Source organism: Lissotriton helveticus, chromosome 11, assembly GCF_964261635.1.
Source record: "Lissotriton helveticus chromosome 11, aLisHel1.1, whole genome shotgun sequence".
NCBI lineage: Eukaryota > Metazoa > Chordata > Amphibia > Caudata > Salamandridae > Lissotriton > Lissotriton helveticus.
In genome coordinates, this window is record NC_136072.1 from 1016677262 (window position 1) to 1016690134 (window position 12873).

General features: G+C 42.1%; 1 protein-coding gene across 1 annotated transcript in view; it reads right to left on the minus strand.

The window, feature by feature from the left end:
* The window catches only part of WSCD2 (WSC domain containing 2), a 1121035-nt gene that overhangs the window by 367220 nt on the left and 740942 nt on the right, over positions 1 to 12873 (minus strand). The window contains exon 5 of the mRNA XM_078667416.1: positions 3505 to 3689. Coding sequence (XP_078523542.1) covers positions 3505 to 3689 — 185 coding nt within the window. The remainder of the gene's footprint in view (positions 1 to 3504; positions 3690 to 12873) is intronic.

Here is a 12873-nt window from a genome sequence, read left to right on the forward strand (position 1 = left end):
CGGGCAGCTTCAACGTGGGTCCATTCGTTTCTAGTGCTCCAGTTGGGGCCCAAGGGCGCCGAAGCACCAGTGCCTGATGATTGATTTCCAGCTGCCCCACCTGAGAGAGGGCAGCTACAGCGATGGCCACCATTATTTTAGAGAGCCCCAAAGCAGGGCGTAATGGTCATTCCTCAGTTGCGCCGCCGTAGCTGGCAACTGCTACATTTGTTCAGAGGGTACAGTGAGTGCCAGGCCTTCCTCAGATTTACAGCGGCGCAGAAATTAGTGCCAGCTGCAATTTTTAGGCTATTCTTTCTTTGGGGGCATGTTTTGAGTTAGGAGTGAGATGCACTCCTTTACCCCATACCTTCCCATCTGCCCAGCAATTAGTGGGCAGTGCGTCCTGACTTTTGGACATAGGGCATTTGAGCCCCTTTTGAGATGGCCAGTTGGCCAGGGGACTTTTGGGTTAATAGGGCGTCAGGCCCTAATGTGATTTATGTGGTGCTAGGAAATATGATTCATTTAGTATATTTTACGCACCCTGTTTGATACCTCTAAATGTGTTTTTATGATTATGAGGTTGGTTTGCATATTATGGTTTATGCTAGTGAGATTACTGGTTGTACGTTTATGAGATGTTTTACTTTCACTAAGTTCACTCTGTGATGGTTCTGACAGTGGTCCAGTGAGCCCTGTCAGGTGTATATAATCCCTTGTAAACATGACCTAGTGCCAGGTGGCACGATGTATATTATGTGTTTACTATTTTAATGTGTTATGAGAATACAAAGGCTATTTTTGATATAACCTTGTGTGGAGTTCCTTTTTTACTGTGTGCCTGGGATGTTGTTGCTGTGTGCATGCGCAAATGCATTACACATGGCCTGACTGCTAGTGCCATGCTACCCAGGGGGTGAGCAGGGGTTATCTTTGGCATGTAATTAACTCCCTTGCCCTGACTAGAGTTGTGGTCTCTGCCTCTGTTTGGCGCAAGCCTTTTACTAAACAGAGATCCCATTTCTAACACCCGTCATATGAAAAACATGAACAACAACAACATCACAATATCACCTTTAAAAAATAAATACATAACAATTCCCAAATGAAGTTAGTTATGAAGAATAAAGTGTAATGATGATTATGACGCCAAAACAACTAAAGCTGGAGTTGTAAAAAAACAAATTAAATGAAAAAATATTCTCTAGAAAAGAATAATAATGTAACTAACCTATATGGTCTAATGATAAATCAGTCATAAGCCCTGTACAGTCCCTGAAGTGAACCAGCAATAAAATCAATTTGGGTAGGGGATGTTGGTTCAGCGTGGGAAGGATTTCCGAAAAACAAGTAGACTGCGGCCGAACATTGATGGAGTGAGTTTGGAATAAGGTTGGTGGTTTATCCCAAGATTTACTTTTAGACTTATGGCCCACTTGTGAGTTGGACTGTACTGGTGAGCTGGAAACCCTGCATCTGTAATCACCAGTTCCATAATGAAGCACCTCACAAACATAGGACAATTATGAATTAACCCTTACGAAATGGGAAACAACTAGCCAAACCAGTTTTTTTCTGGGTCGCATTGCGCATATAATTCCAAATTCTGTGGGGATTAATAGTCCTATTTACAACCTACCCTGAGTTAGCCGTAAATGAAAATGCATAGAAGAGCTGAAGGATGAAAATAGTGGTTCTCCTAATTAAATGCCAAGAGACTCTGAATATCATGAAAGACACAGAACTTACATTATGCATTATTCCTTCAATGCCACTTCACGCAGCACTTGAAATAACTTTACATCATAAAAAACAGTCTAGAATAGAACATTCAGAACATATAATAAGTCCATGCACATATCAATCTGCTTCTTTGAAATGCAAAACTTGAGGGCTGCTGTGTTTCATCTGTCAAGGATCATGCGGATGTCATCTGTAGCAGAGATAAGTTCTGTTTCTGTACCATGGTTGGACCTGAATTCATGGCGCAAGGCGGCTGTCCTTGTCATATTTTGAGTATAATTTCATAATTGTGACCATCCATCACACAATCATGGCTTTTCTTGGAATAACATTATATCCATGACTCACATGTTGTGGTGGTCCATAGCATTATAGCGGGTAGCCATGGCAAAAGTGTGGCTGTGACATTCTTGTGGGCATCTTTGGTATAATGCAGGCGGTTTTGACATTATGCTATGCATCTCTGGCATTTGATGGTAATACTAGGGTTGGTGAAACGGAATCTATTATTTTATGTATTTGTACTATGGAATTCACACGCTGACATTTGGGGGGTCATGTCTAAAAACTGCTTTTAAGGCAAAAAATGAGATTTTTAGAAAAAAGCATGATTGTCTTTGAGTGTGTTAACCCAATATGGAAAGTGAATATTTGATAGAAAAGACTTTGAAATTATATGCTGATGTCTGAAAAAAAGATGATCAAGAATCCAAAACATATTTAAAGCTTCTCTTTGAATGAACGTTCAACCCGACTTCAGGAGACTTATAGTAGTTAGTATTTTCTTTATGCCTGTGGGCACTTTCCACTGTGGGTTTCATTACACACATTTTATATTAAGAAAGTGTTTTTAACCTTTGCATATGTTCTTTCGTTTTTAATAATCTGTGCATATTTTTTCAATACAATATTTTGTCACTCAGTATCGCAAATTATTAGCGCTGGACTATTATCTTTCATCAGAACTAGGTTTCATTGTAGAAGAGGCTTGAGACTCCTAATCTATGTAATACCTTCTACAGCTCCCAATACTGGCAATAGGGGCCTGTAACTAGCACTAATCAAGATATCTTACCCCCATCAGCCCCCCACCCGCTCTCGATCACCCACCATGACCGTATGTTACAGCTTTAAATGTTCTCTGCCTTTAGGGTGTAAGTTTAGAAATTGATAAAAACATGATGAAGCCAGTAGTAAGATAGTCGGCATATATGTATTCTCATGCAATGCAGATACACAGAAATATGAGTTGCATAAAGCAGATATGCTAAAAGGTAAACTATTTAGTAAGTACACCTAGCCACACAAAAGCAGTCGGTCGTATTGCCTAGTCAGTTGTGACTTGCATTCCTGTAAACGCCATGACTTCTATAAATCACACATTTCAGGAGTTAATTTGCTATCAAAACATGATTATTTGAATCTACTATCAGGGGCGGCTCTAGGCTCATGGCGGCCCTGGGCAGGGAGCATAGGTAGGGGGCCCCTGAAGAGGGGGTCCGGGCCTGGGCGGAGCGCGGAGGCCAGTGAAGAGGGGGTGGGTTAGGGTGTTTGGAAGTGGAACAGAGCCGGAGGCCACCAAATCCCTGCCAGGGGCCGCCACACAAATATGTATCCATCCTCAGAGGATTATTATATTAAGGATACATATTGGCGTGGTGGCCCCTGGGGTTTGGTGGCCCTGTGCAGGTGCACAGCTTGCACATGCCTAAGGCCGCCCCTGCTACTATATTGTAGTTTTCTTTCGCATGGTACTCTCATAAGGGCTGCGGTACTTACACCTCCTTGCAGATTCTTGACTTAGATGCAACCGGTAGATTGAAAGCCGATCCACCCCTCCACAGAGGTTGCCCTTCTCTCCTTTGCACTCCATGTTACATTCGGATTCACTGGCATTGAGGGCTTGGATCTTGTGGCCGCAGTAACACTCTGCTCCGAATTCTAGCCCAGCGTACACGTACCCCCTGTTGAGAGACACAAGACGGCTTTGATTAGGAGAACATTGGTTTCTTCTGCGCACAGTCGCCGACAAAGAAGTAAGAATTACTTATGATTGTGAAATCTCTTCTGGAGCGTATTGCAAGCACCATGATTGCATAATTAAGAGACTTGTTTAGTGCGAAAAGAATTTGGTTATGTGTCTGTCATATTTAAAATGTATTTTGGACAGTGTACCCAGAGACATCATTAGGTAGCTCTGATATGTCTGAGATATCCATTTCATCGATGTGATCGTAAATATACAAGAGGAAAGAAATACAGCCCCATCCTATGAAACATCCATCAAATTCCTCTTTCCCCTGATTCACAAAGAGGGCTGATTTGGCTCTTTAAATGTGCATAGCTTCTCTAAAGAGTGTGAGTGCAAAAGGGGCGAAGTCTCAGTGTAGACAGTTCCTAGATAAATAGTCTGTAACTGTCACATCAGCTTTTCATTCCCTTTTGCTGAAAGAGGACAGAGGCCACCACTGTGCCTGACAAACACCCAGAAGTCAGGGCGAGTTGATACAATCGATTGAAGAGCCTGTAAGTGGTGCAGGGGGGTTGATATTGCTGTGCATCTAATTGAGGAAATCAGATGAAAAAAAACTGAGCAAAAAAATGTCCACAACCAGCACCATTTTGGTAGATACAATGATGCTCATATGCATTATCTCCCTACCTGCAAAGTGTGTGCAATCCATATCATGTGTACAGAGTGGGGAGACAGGGGAGGTAAAACAATTAGAGCACACCCATCCATGCTATTTTGCAGTTGCTTTTTAAGTGTGTCCAGATATTGGTGCTTCTGATGAAAAGCTATATTTCCAGCCACCAAGTGGCAAGCTCAAGCCCTCCTAACATGCACACGCATCATAAAGTATGCATTAGTATAAGTGAACATTGCCACTGCTTCTTTGCTTCATTAAATGCATCACTATAATAGAAAGAGCATCAGCCATCGGTAGAACCTTAATAATGTTTGCTTTCTGAATCTCGACTTGGCCTCAGACAAAAGGTTTTTAGCTCTTTGCCATTTTGCAACGAACCCAGGTGTTTAAATGTAAATGACAATTGCTAACACTAATGTAGACTGGATTTCTTACAGAAAAAAGGAAAGAGCCTGTAATCACATTGTTAGAAATCATGACCTGTTTGCAGTGTCCCTCACTTTTTGCCCCCATTTTGACTACTAGGTGTTGGTTTTCTGACCCTTACTGTGCCTTAGGCTCTAATAATCAGATCCAGGGTTGTGCTCTGTGTAAAAAGTACATGGTAATTTTGTATAGTTACAATTGACAATGCTGGACCCCTGTAAGTCCCTAGTATATAATAAGGCAAGGGGTATTCAAACTACCTAGTACATAGTATATAATTGAGCAGGGAGGTTTAGAGGGCCAGTAGATTTCATGCACTGGAGTGTGCTTTAATGTGCTTCTGGCTGTCATTTTTAAAAGCCAGCCCTGCCTTGCAGGCTGCTTTTAAATTGAAATTATATGCAAATTCGACTTTGGATTAAAAGGTACTTTCAAAGTATTTATTTACCTTATTTTTACATATAAATAATCCCTAAGGTCTCCCCTATGTGCCCCTGGGGTAGGGTCCCTCGTAACTATACACAGGGACATTACAAAATATTTTTTATAAACCCTGGTGAGGAAAAAAACAGCCAGTTCCATTTTCCCTAGTGTAGTGGATTGCTACATAGGCTAACATTGAGACATCTTATTAAAGTATAAATATTGATAGACGCCATGAAAAATATACTTCAATGTATCAAACTAATAGTTAAGATAAATCCAACAACATGCCTTTGTTAGATTTATAATAACTATGAAAGAAAATAAGTTATCAAAATCCAGTCTTTCAGCTGCTCTCTCCTTATGGCCAGCCTCTTTCCACGCTGACCAGGCTGCTCTCATGAGATGCGAAAAGCCCAGCTAGATAGGCAATCGGTTTCCTGTGGGCTGAGAGGTACAGGCAGCAGAGCAGATGGCAGGTAAGGAGTGAGGGGTGGCCAAACTGGTCTTCAAAGGGAGAATGACATTTAGGGACAGCACAAGTTGACCCCCACATCCTGTCACTCCAACCACACATTAACCCCTGAAATTAGATTAGGGAGAGGGTTGGAAAGGGAGTGTTTAGGAAAAATAGCCACGCCAGTAGGTCGGGTTAGCCTGGTCCAGCTCCTCTGGAGAGATGTTCTCCCCTTTTGGAAACTTGAGAGAATAGTGCTTTCTGGGACAATAATATACCACACTTTGGAGAAAGTGATCATACACCTGGGTGGCACCCTGCATCCCATTGGTCAGGGGTGTCCCTCTGCTTTATGCCCAGGAACACTAGATAAATATGGAAAAACTGCATAGCTCCTCAGTTCTGGTGCCTGTAACTACCAGGAAAAGAAGGACTGCCCTGCTGGAATCTGGATCTGCACCCAAAGGACTGCATTCTGAAGAACTGCACTTGCTGCACAATTTGGTACTACAGACCTAAAGACTTTGCCTTGCTTTGAGAAGGATTAAGGAGTGGACTCCCTCCGAGCCACAGATTAACAGAGCCCACCTGCTTCATCTCCACCAAGAGTCCCCACCCAGAAGTTCATCCAATGGACTTTTAGGGTTTGGCCAGGTGCATTGTGAGAATTGTAGCCCAGACTTTCCAAGGACCATCTAGGAGATTCCAGACCCTGGAATTTGTGTTTTGGACTATTTGAACCCTTAAGAGGAACTTCAGGAAGATGTCAATTTGCAAAGAAAGGGGTACCCCTAATAACGTTTCCTAAATTAGGGTCTACATAACATATGTGAAAATACATTTAGGAAACATAGTAGAAAGTGAACTTATAGATGTACATATAAACATATGCAAACCCCCAGATATTGTTCTGTATCAAAAAGTAAAAAAAAGAAATTATTATTTTTTAGTAGTTAATTCTATTATAAAAAAATTCTGATTAAAAAAAAAAAAAAAAAAAAAGTTAAAGTTATACTTTCACATATATGTCCATCGCATGATTTTTGAGAGAGTAATCATATACTTCAGGAAGATGTTGTAGAATTTTGGGGAAGTTTGGAGCAACTTTTGGAAAAAGCTCCGTAAGATGACCAACTTGACATTGAGAGTCAACCTGGCTACCTTCAATCATGACCTAGCCTGGATTTCAGGTTTGTCCTGCTGAAAGCTCCAGAGTCCCAAAGTGGCGCTGTATGTTGTTAACCACTAGAAAGTGTTTATTCTTAAAAATATAATATCTCTGGTTCTCTACATTGGAATTTTGTCAAGAATTTTGCTGTCTATGTATTCATAAGAATATAATCGTAAACTATTTTTATAGATTGGAGTTGGATTTTTATTGTGAATCATATCTTACTTATTTAATGTATTGGCTTTACACACCGGTCTTTGGCTTGTCTCAATCACAACCATCCTGCCCTTCACAATACCTTTCTCTGCGAGGTTTCACTCAGTTAGATGCGTACACCCTTTCATTGCTATATCTTTCTAAATGCCCTCCACCTCCAAAACTCACACTTCATCTCCTTCCTCTTCAGTCTTTTCACTGTTTTTCTCACCTCCCCTCGCCATGCCTTCTTTTTGTATCTCTCACACATACACACCCATTGTCTTCTCTCACCAGATTTGTTTTTCCTTTGGTGCTAACAATATTTCAAATATGTGTGCTCCTCCTTCACACACTGTCACAAAAAAATTGTAAATAACAATTGGTGCTTATGTGACTATTACTCTGTGTGATCTGCAGAGAGGCCAACGACTGGATGATAATATAGTCTGATCACCTTTATAACCCAATATCGGACAGAATAAAAAACTTGCAATGGCTTCAATCTCAACTCCTGGGTTCTCAATAGTGTCCCATCATGAACATTCATTCACACACTGAAATCACAGAGAAACATATGGGCGACACAGTTCACAGTATGGTATATGTAAGAGTAATATGTTGCATGAAAAAACTATGGAAACACATCTGGAGAAAGCAAATACAATTGAACGCAAGATGAGGTAAAACATGCAAACAGGCGCTTCATTGCTGAGGTGGAAAACCTTAAGACATTGGGCAGTCATTTTTGAGAAATTCATCAGCATTTTTGCTGTAAACGTAAAGACATGAATAGAGGGCCCTCTAACAACCTATTGCAAAGTACATTTTTTAATTACTGCTGTGTCTGAGCACATCAGGACCCACCTTACTTAAACTCTACTGATATGTAATTTTATCTGTGAGATTATTTACATTTGTAGTTTCATTTGTCACATAAAGGGTGAGGTCACGAGCACTGCACTTGGTTTGAAAGGTATGTATCAATGGCTGTTTTTTTAGGTAAAAACTGGTCCTAACTATAACTTGTCAGTTTCAGTCATTTATTTCACTCTGTCGATAGCTGTGGGGCATGTGTAGTGCTAATTTGTCATTAAAATTTTGCTTTGAAGCCATTTGACAAACGCATTAAAAGTTTCACTCAGAAAGCATTAGTGTCACTTTTCAATCATATTCATCCAGGTGGAGAACATTTTAATCGCGGGTCAAAAAATGTGTGTTTTCCTCTATATTGCCCATAGGAAAATATGTTCACCGCTACAGCAAACACAGATGAATGAAATTACACTAGTCTCAGCATGTAACAAGAATCTCACTCAGATGTGCGCCCTTGGATTGTTTGGTCTAAATTAATGCAGTCGTTTTTTGTGAATTATGCATTACAAAAACAAATCGGGCGGACTAGAAGGGTTGATGTTAGAGTTTTCTGGAGTGTTAATTCGCGGATCCTTCAAGGTAAAACGTTAATCACTTATGGTGTTTGATTGGAAAGATTTGAGCAGTTTGAACATGTTTCTCAAATGAAAACAAAGTTATAACCAAACAAGAAAAACTATTTTTATAGCAAACTGTGTTTTAAACGTAACAACAGAACTGGAGAACTTTTAAAGTGAGCATGGTTTCATAGAATTTTAGTTCGTAACCAAAACTGCATTTTAACTGGATTTTATTAATGCTAGTTCTGCGTATTTAAAGGTACTTTATGATGTTATAGTGTTCAGTGAATATCTGTTTTTCGATGCAATATTTCATCCATCTTCTATGTAAGCAACTTGTTCTGTGCAGCGGGGATTTTTTGCAGAGATTGGGCGCTGACAACCAACCAAAGAGGGCTCCAAACCCCTGCAAATATTCCCATTGTAGTCTGTGAGGCTATGAGACCGCATATCCTTTGAAGAAAATACATTTGAAAAATAAACAAATCCAGTTTAGTGATATTTTAGAACAAGTAAACTATGAAATAATCTGGGAATTCGGTATGACACTAAATTGTCTTGGAAGCAGCAAAGGGTAAAAGCGCCTCAACTTTAAAGCAGGCAGGAGCCGCTGGTCTTAGATGTAAACAAAGAATAGGGGGGCAGTCATTGAGTTAATTACTACTTGTGTATAGAGCGAAGGCCATTACAGCTGTGATACGTGGAGCTGAAATTCTGGGCTGCATAGATTCCTGTGTACTTCAAATAATTGAGAATAGGTTTCTGTGGACATTGTTGAGGCTGGGGCAGGGTACACCTTTAGCATCATGTATTTAGACTGGGCATAGAACTATTTCTGATATTATTGTCATGGCCCCAGTAGTTTATTGAGCACATGAAGTGATTTTGCTCGTGGACAGACTGCACATCGAAGACAGGAGCCAGAAGTCTTCAAATGAATTGTGGATTTATTCACTTTTATGGAGAATAAGTAAAGCAGTCTTGAGGGCTCAGGTTAGCAGGTACAACTGCCACAGGAGCCTTCTCTAAGCATAAGCAAACATTCTCTAAACAAGTAATACACAGATAGATACCACAGTACACCTACATGTCTGCAACACTTTAAAGCAACTAAAGCTTGACATTATCTCCTTGGAGATTAATGGAGCAATGATAAATAAAGTTAAAGAGGCTTACTGGCAATATAAGGATCATAAGTAATAAATGAGTTTAGTAAGAATAGATTCCTTGTACAGGGCTTCCTAAAGCACAAACATATTGTTGGCTTTGAACCCTACTTGGGTGACATCTATCCTGAGGTACAGCGCTTGACGCATAAAATTCACTTGGGGCCAACCCATCGAGGCTTATGTCGCCAAATGGAGCAAGATCAAGGAGTTCGATGTAGTGTGTGATAGTGCTAGGGGCGAAACTGAAACTATTACTCACTTCATGCTGTTTTGTCTAAATGTAGTGAAGGTGCATATTAAATGGCTTCCACCTTTATTTTTCACTTATAATGTTTCAAATTAGATGGATACCTTACCTCTCTGGTATAGGGCTTATCATCCAGAGATCTAGCATGCAGCTTCTGTGTTTATTTTGAGTGCTTGCATCATGACTGGTGTTAGAAATGGTATTTCTTGGCGTAATTACCCATGACCTTTTTCCTCTACCTCCTTTGTTTTTAGATGCTTTGGGTACTTTACCACTCTGATCAGTGTCAAAGTACAAGTGTTACCAATCTAAAGTGTAACGGTAATTGGTTGGCCATGATTGGTATGATTGCCTTACTAGTAAAGTCCCTAGTGATGTGCACTGTGTGTGCTAGGCATAGTAAAGCAAGGGTGCGTGGAGAAGGGAACTTAGGCCTGCAGTGTAGGGCCTGCACACAGTTTGCTAAGTTAGCATGTTGTCCTGACAAGTGCAACCACTTGTCAGGCGGCCTTACTTTCCCTTTTACGTACACCGTGGGCACCCCTGTGGTAGGTCTGGGGTAACACCTTGGCAGGGTGCAGTGTAAGTAAAAGGCAGGACATATACTGAGGTGTGTGCTATGTCCTGACAGTGAAAAACACTCCATTTCGTTTTCACTGGCGAAAGGCCATCCTGCCCATAGGACAGAATGGGGGAGGCTGGGTATTGTGTTTTGTTAGCCTAGTATCCTATAAGTTTAAAATGGAGAGGTGAAGTTTAGTATGTATGAACACACAGTGTCATAACACATATTTCTCTGAAAGTGGTTTTGTCACTGTGTGTTCAGAAACCACTCTTTTAGAAAGTGGCTGAGTTTTGTGCTTTAAGCATTTCTGTGTGTCTTTGCTGAATGTGGATTGACTGTCTGGATCTGGGAGGTCAGAGGAACTGGGGGAGGTCTTGACCCAAGGGAGGGTTGAGACGGCACCAGGCTGACCTGCATCTGGAGAGTAGGCAAGGAGAAGCCCCGGGAGTGAGAGCTGAGACCCCTGAACGTTGGAATGGAACAGAAATGGATTGAGACTGAAAAGGCTTGGACCCATTTTGTGGTCAAGAGGAACCTCTGCTAAGGAAGGAACAACTGAAGAGACTGCTGAGGAAAGACCAACCCTTGCTTCGTGATCTGGGGCTGGTCTGCAGTTTGCTGTTTTAAACAAGGAAGAGGCTATTGGGACCGTGCTTGGTGCACTGGGTCCCCTGCTTGACGAAGACTGTGCTCGGACACAGTGAGTGTGTCATGGTGCGGCCAAAGGCTTTGGTGAAGAGCGCCTGGATATCGGGGCACCAAATTTGGAGTTAGTCTCAGTGAAGCAGTGTGCGTGCTTTGGTGAAACCTGGGACTGTGGAGGTGATCGGCTGATCATCGTGTGCACCCGAAGAAAGTGAGTCTCTGCAGCGCAGTGTGCGTGTCTTGGTGCCAACTGAGACCGCAGGAAGGCGTGCCTGGTGAAAGTGCACTCGGAGTCGACATGAAGTCCCATCAGCGTTGTGTGTGTGGCCTTGTGCCAGAGGAGACCCGGAGGGTGCTGTGGTGAACGTGCACCTGAAGTAAAGTAATGTCAGGGGCGTGGGGTATGTGTGCCCTGCGGTCGCCTCGAACCTTTCTAACAGTTGCGGCCCGGCCCAGAGGGGCTGAGCTGCCAGGCCGGGCCGATGAGGCCCATTGGAAAAGTTCTGCATGAAAGGCCCAGTTCGCTGACGGAGGAGAGGAGAGTGGGTTTGTGCCCCCAGGTAATGTGGATCACTACCTGGGCAGGGTGCGGGCTCGGAGGGACACTCTGTCGGCCTCTCAGTCCTTTTAATGGAGTGAGCCTTTGCTTTGGCTCAGATTGGGGCCCGTACTGACAAAAGGAGGGGCACTACTGGGGCCAGAGTAAGAAGCTGTACTTTATGTCATTGTTGATACATGTGGGGGCAACTGTTATCGAAGAGGCTGATTGTCGTAATACACCGTGCCAATATTGCTGCTAACGAAGTGCCGGACTGCCTTATGACGCCAGACATTATTTCTGCATAATGAAGTACACAATGTTAGTGCTATTATTTCTCCATTGTAAAGTACAGGATTGTAGGGGCCCGCATTTCATTATTTCTTCAGTGCAAAGTAGATGATTGTAGTTACGCATTGCATTATTCCTTAATTGCAAAGTACATGATTGTAGCGGCCCACATTGCATTATTTCTTCATTGCAAATTACGTGATTGGGGTGTGACGCATTGCATTATTCCTTCACTGCGCAGTACATGATTGTAGCAGTACACATTGCATTATTTCTCCCATTGCAAGGTACCAGGGTGTATCGTTATGCATTGTATTATTTCTCCTTTGTCCAGAACAGGATTATATAGTTACACAGTGCACTATTATTTGTCCATTGCAACGTGTGTGATTCTAGCATTGCAACCAGCATAGCATTTTGAAAGCGGTGGTTGGGAATTGAACTTAACAGCCAGCCGGAACAAATACTACCCTTTATTATATGTTGGCTTTTGTATTGTGTGATCTGATCGTATATCTTTCTATATAAAGTTTATACTTGTTTTTATCAAACTTGTGTGGAGTCCATTTGTGGTGTCACCAGGGGATTGCTGTGAGTGTGGTTGCACATACTGTACACTCGTGCCTTGGAAATAGGCATGGCTGCTCGTGCCGTGCTACTAAGGGGGTGAGCAGGGCTATCTCAAATAGTGTCCTTTCTTGGCCTAACGTTGAGTGAGGAGTCCCAGGTCTCGCATTTGGTGACAGTGGTGTGGGACGGGGACACCGCCTTCCAACAACTGGGAATGGAGTGAGCCTTTGCTTTGGCTTAGTTTGGGGCCCGTACTGACGAAAGGAGTGGCAGTACTGGGGCCAGAGTAAGAAGCTGTACTTTATGTCATTATTGATACATGTGGGGGGCAACTGTTATCGAAGAGGCTGATTGTCGTAGTAAT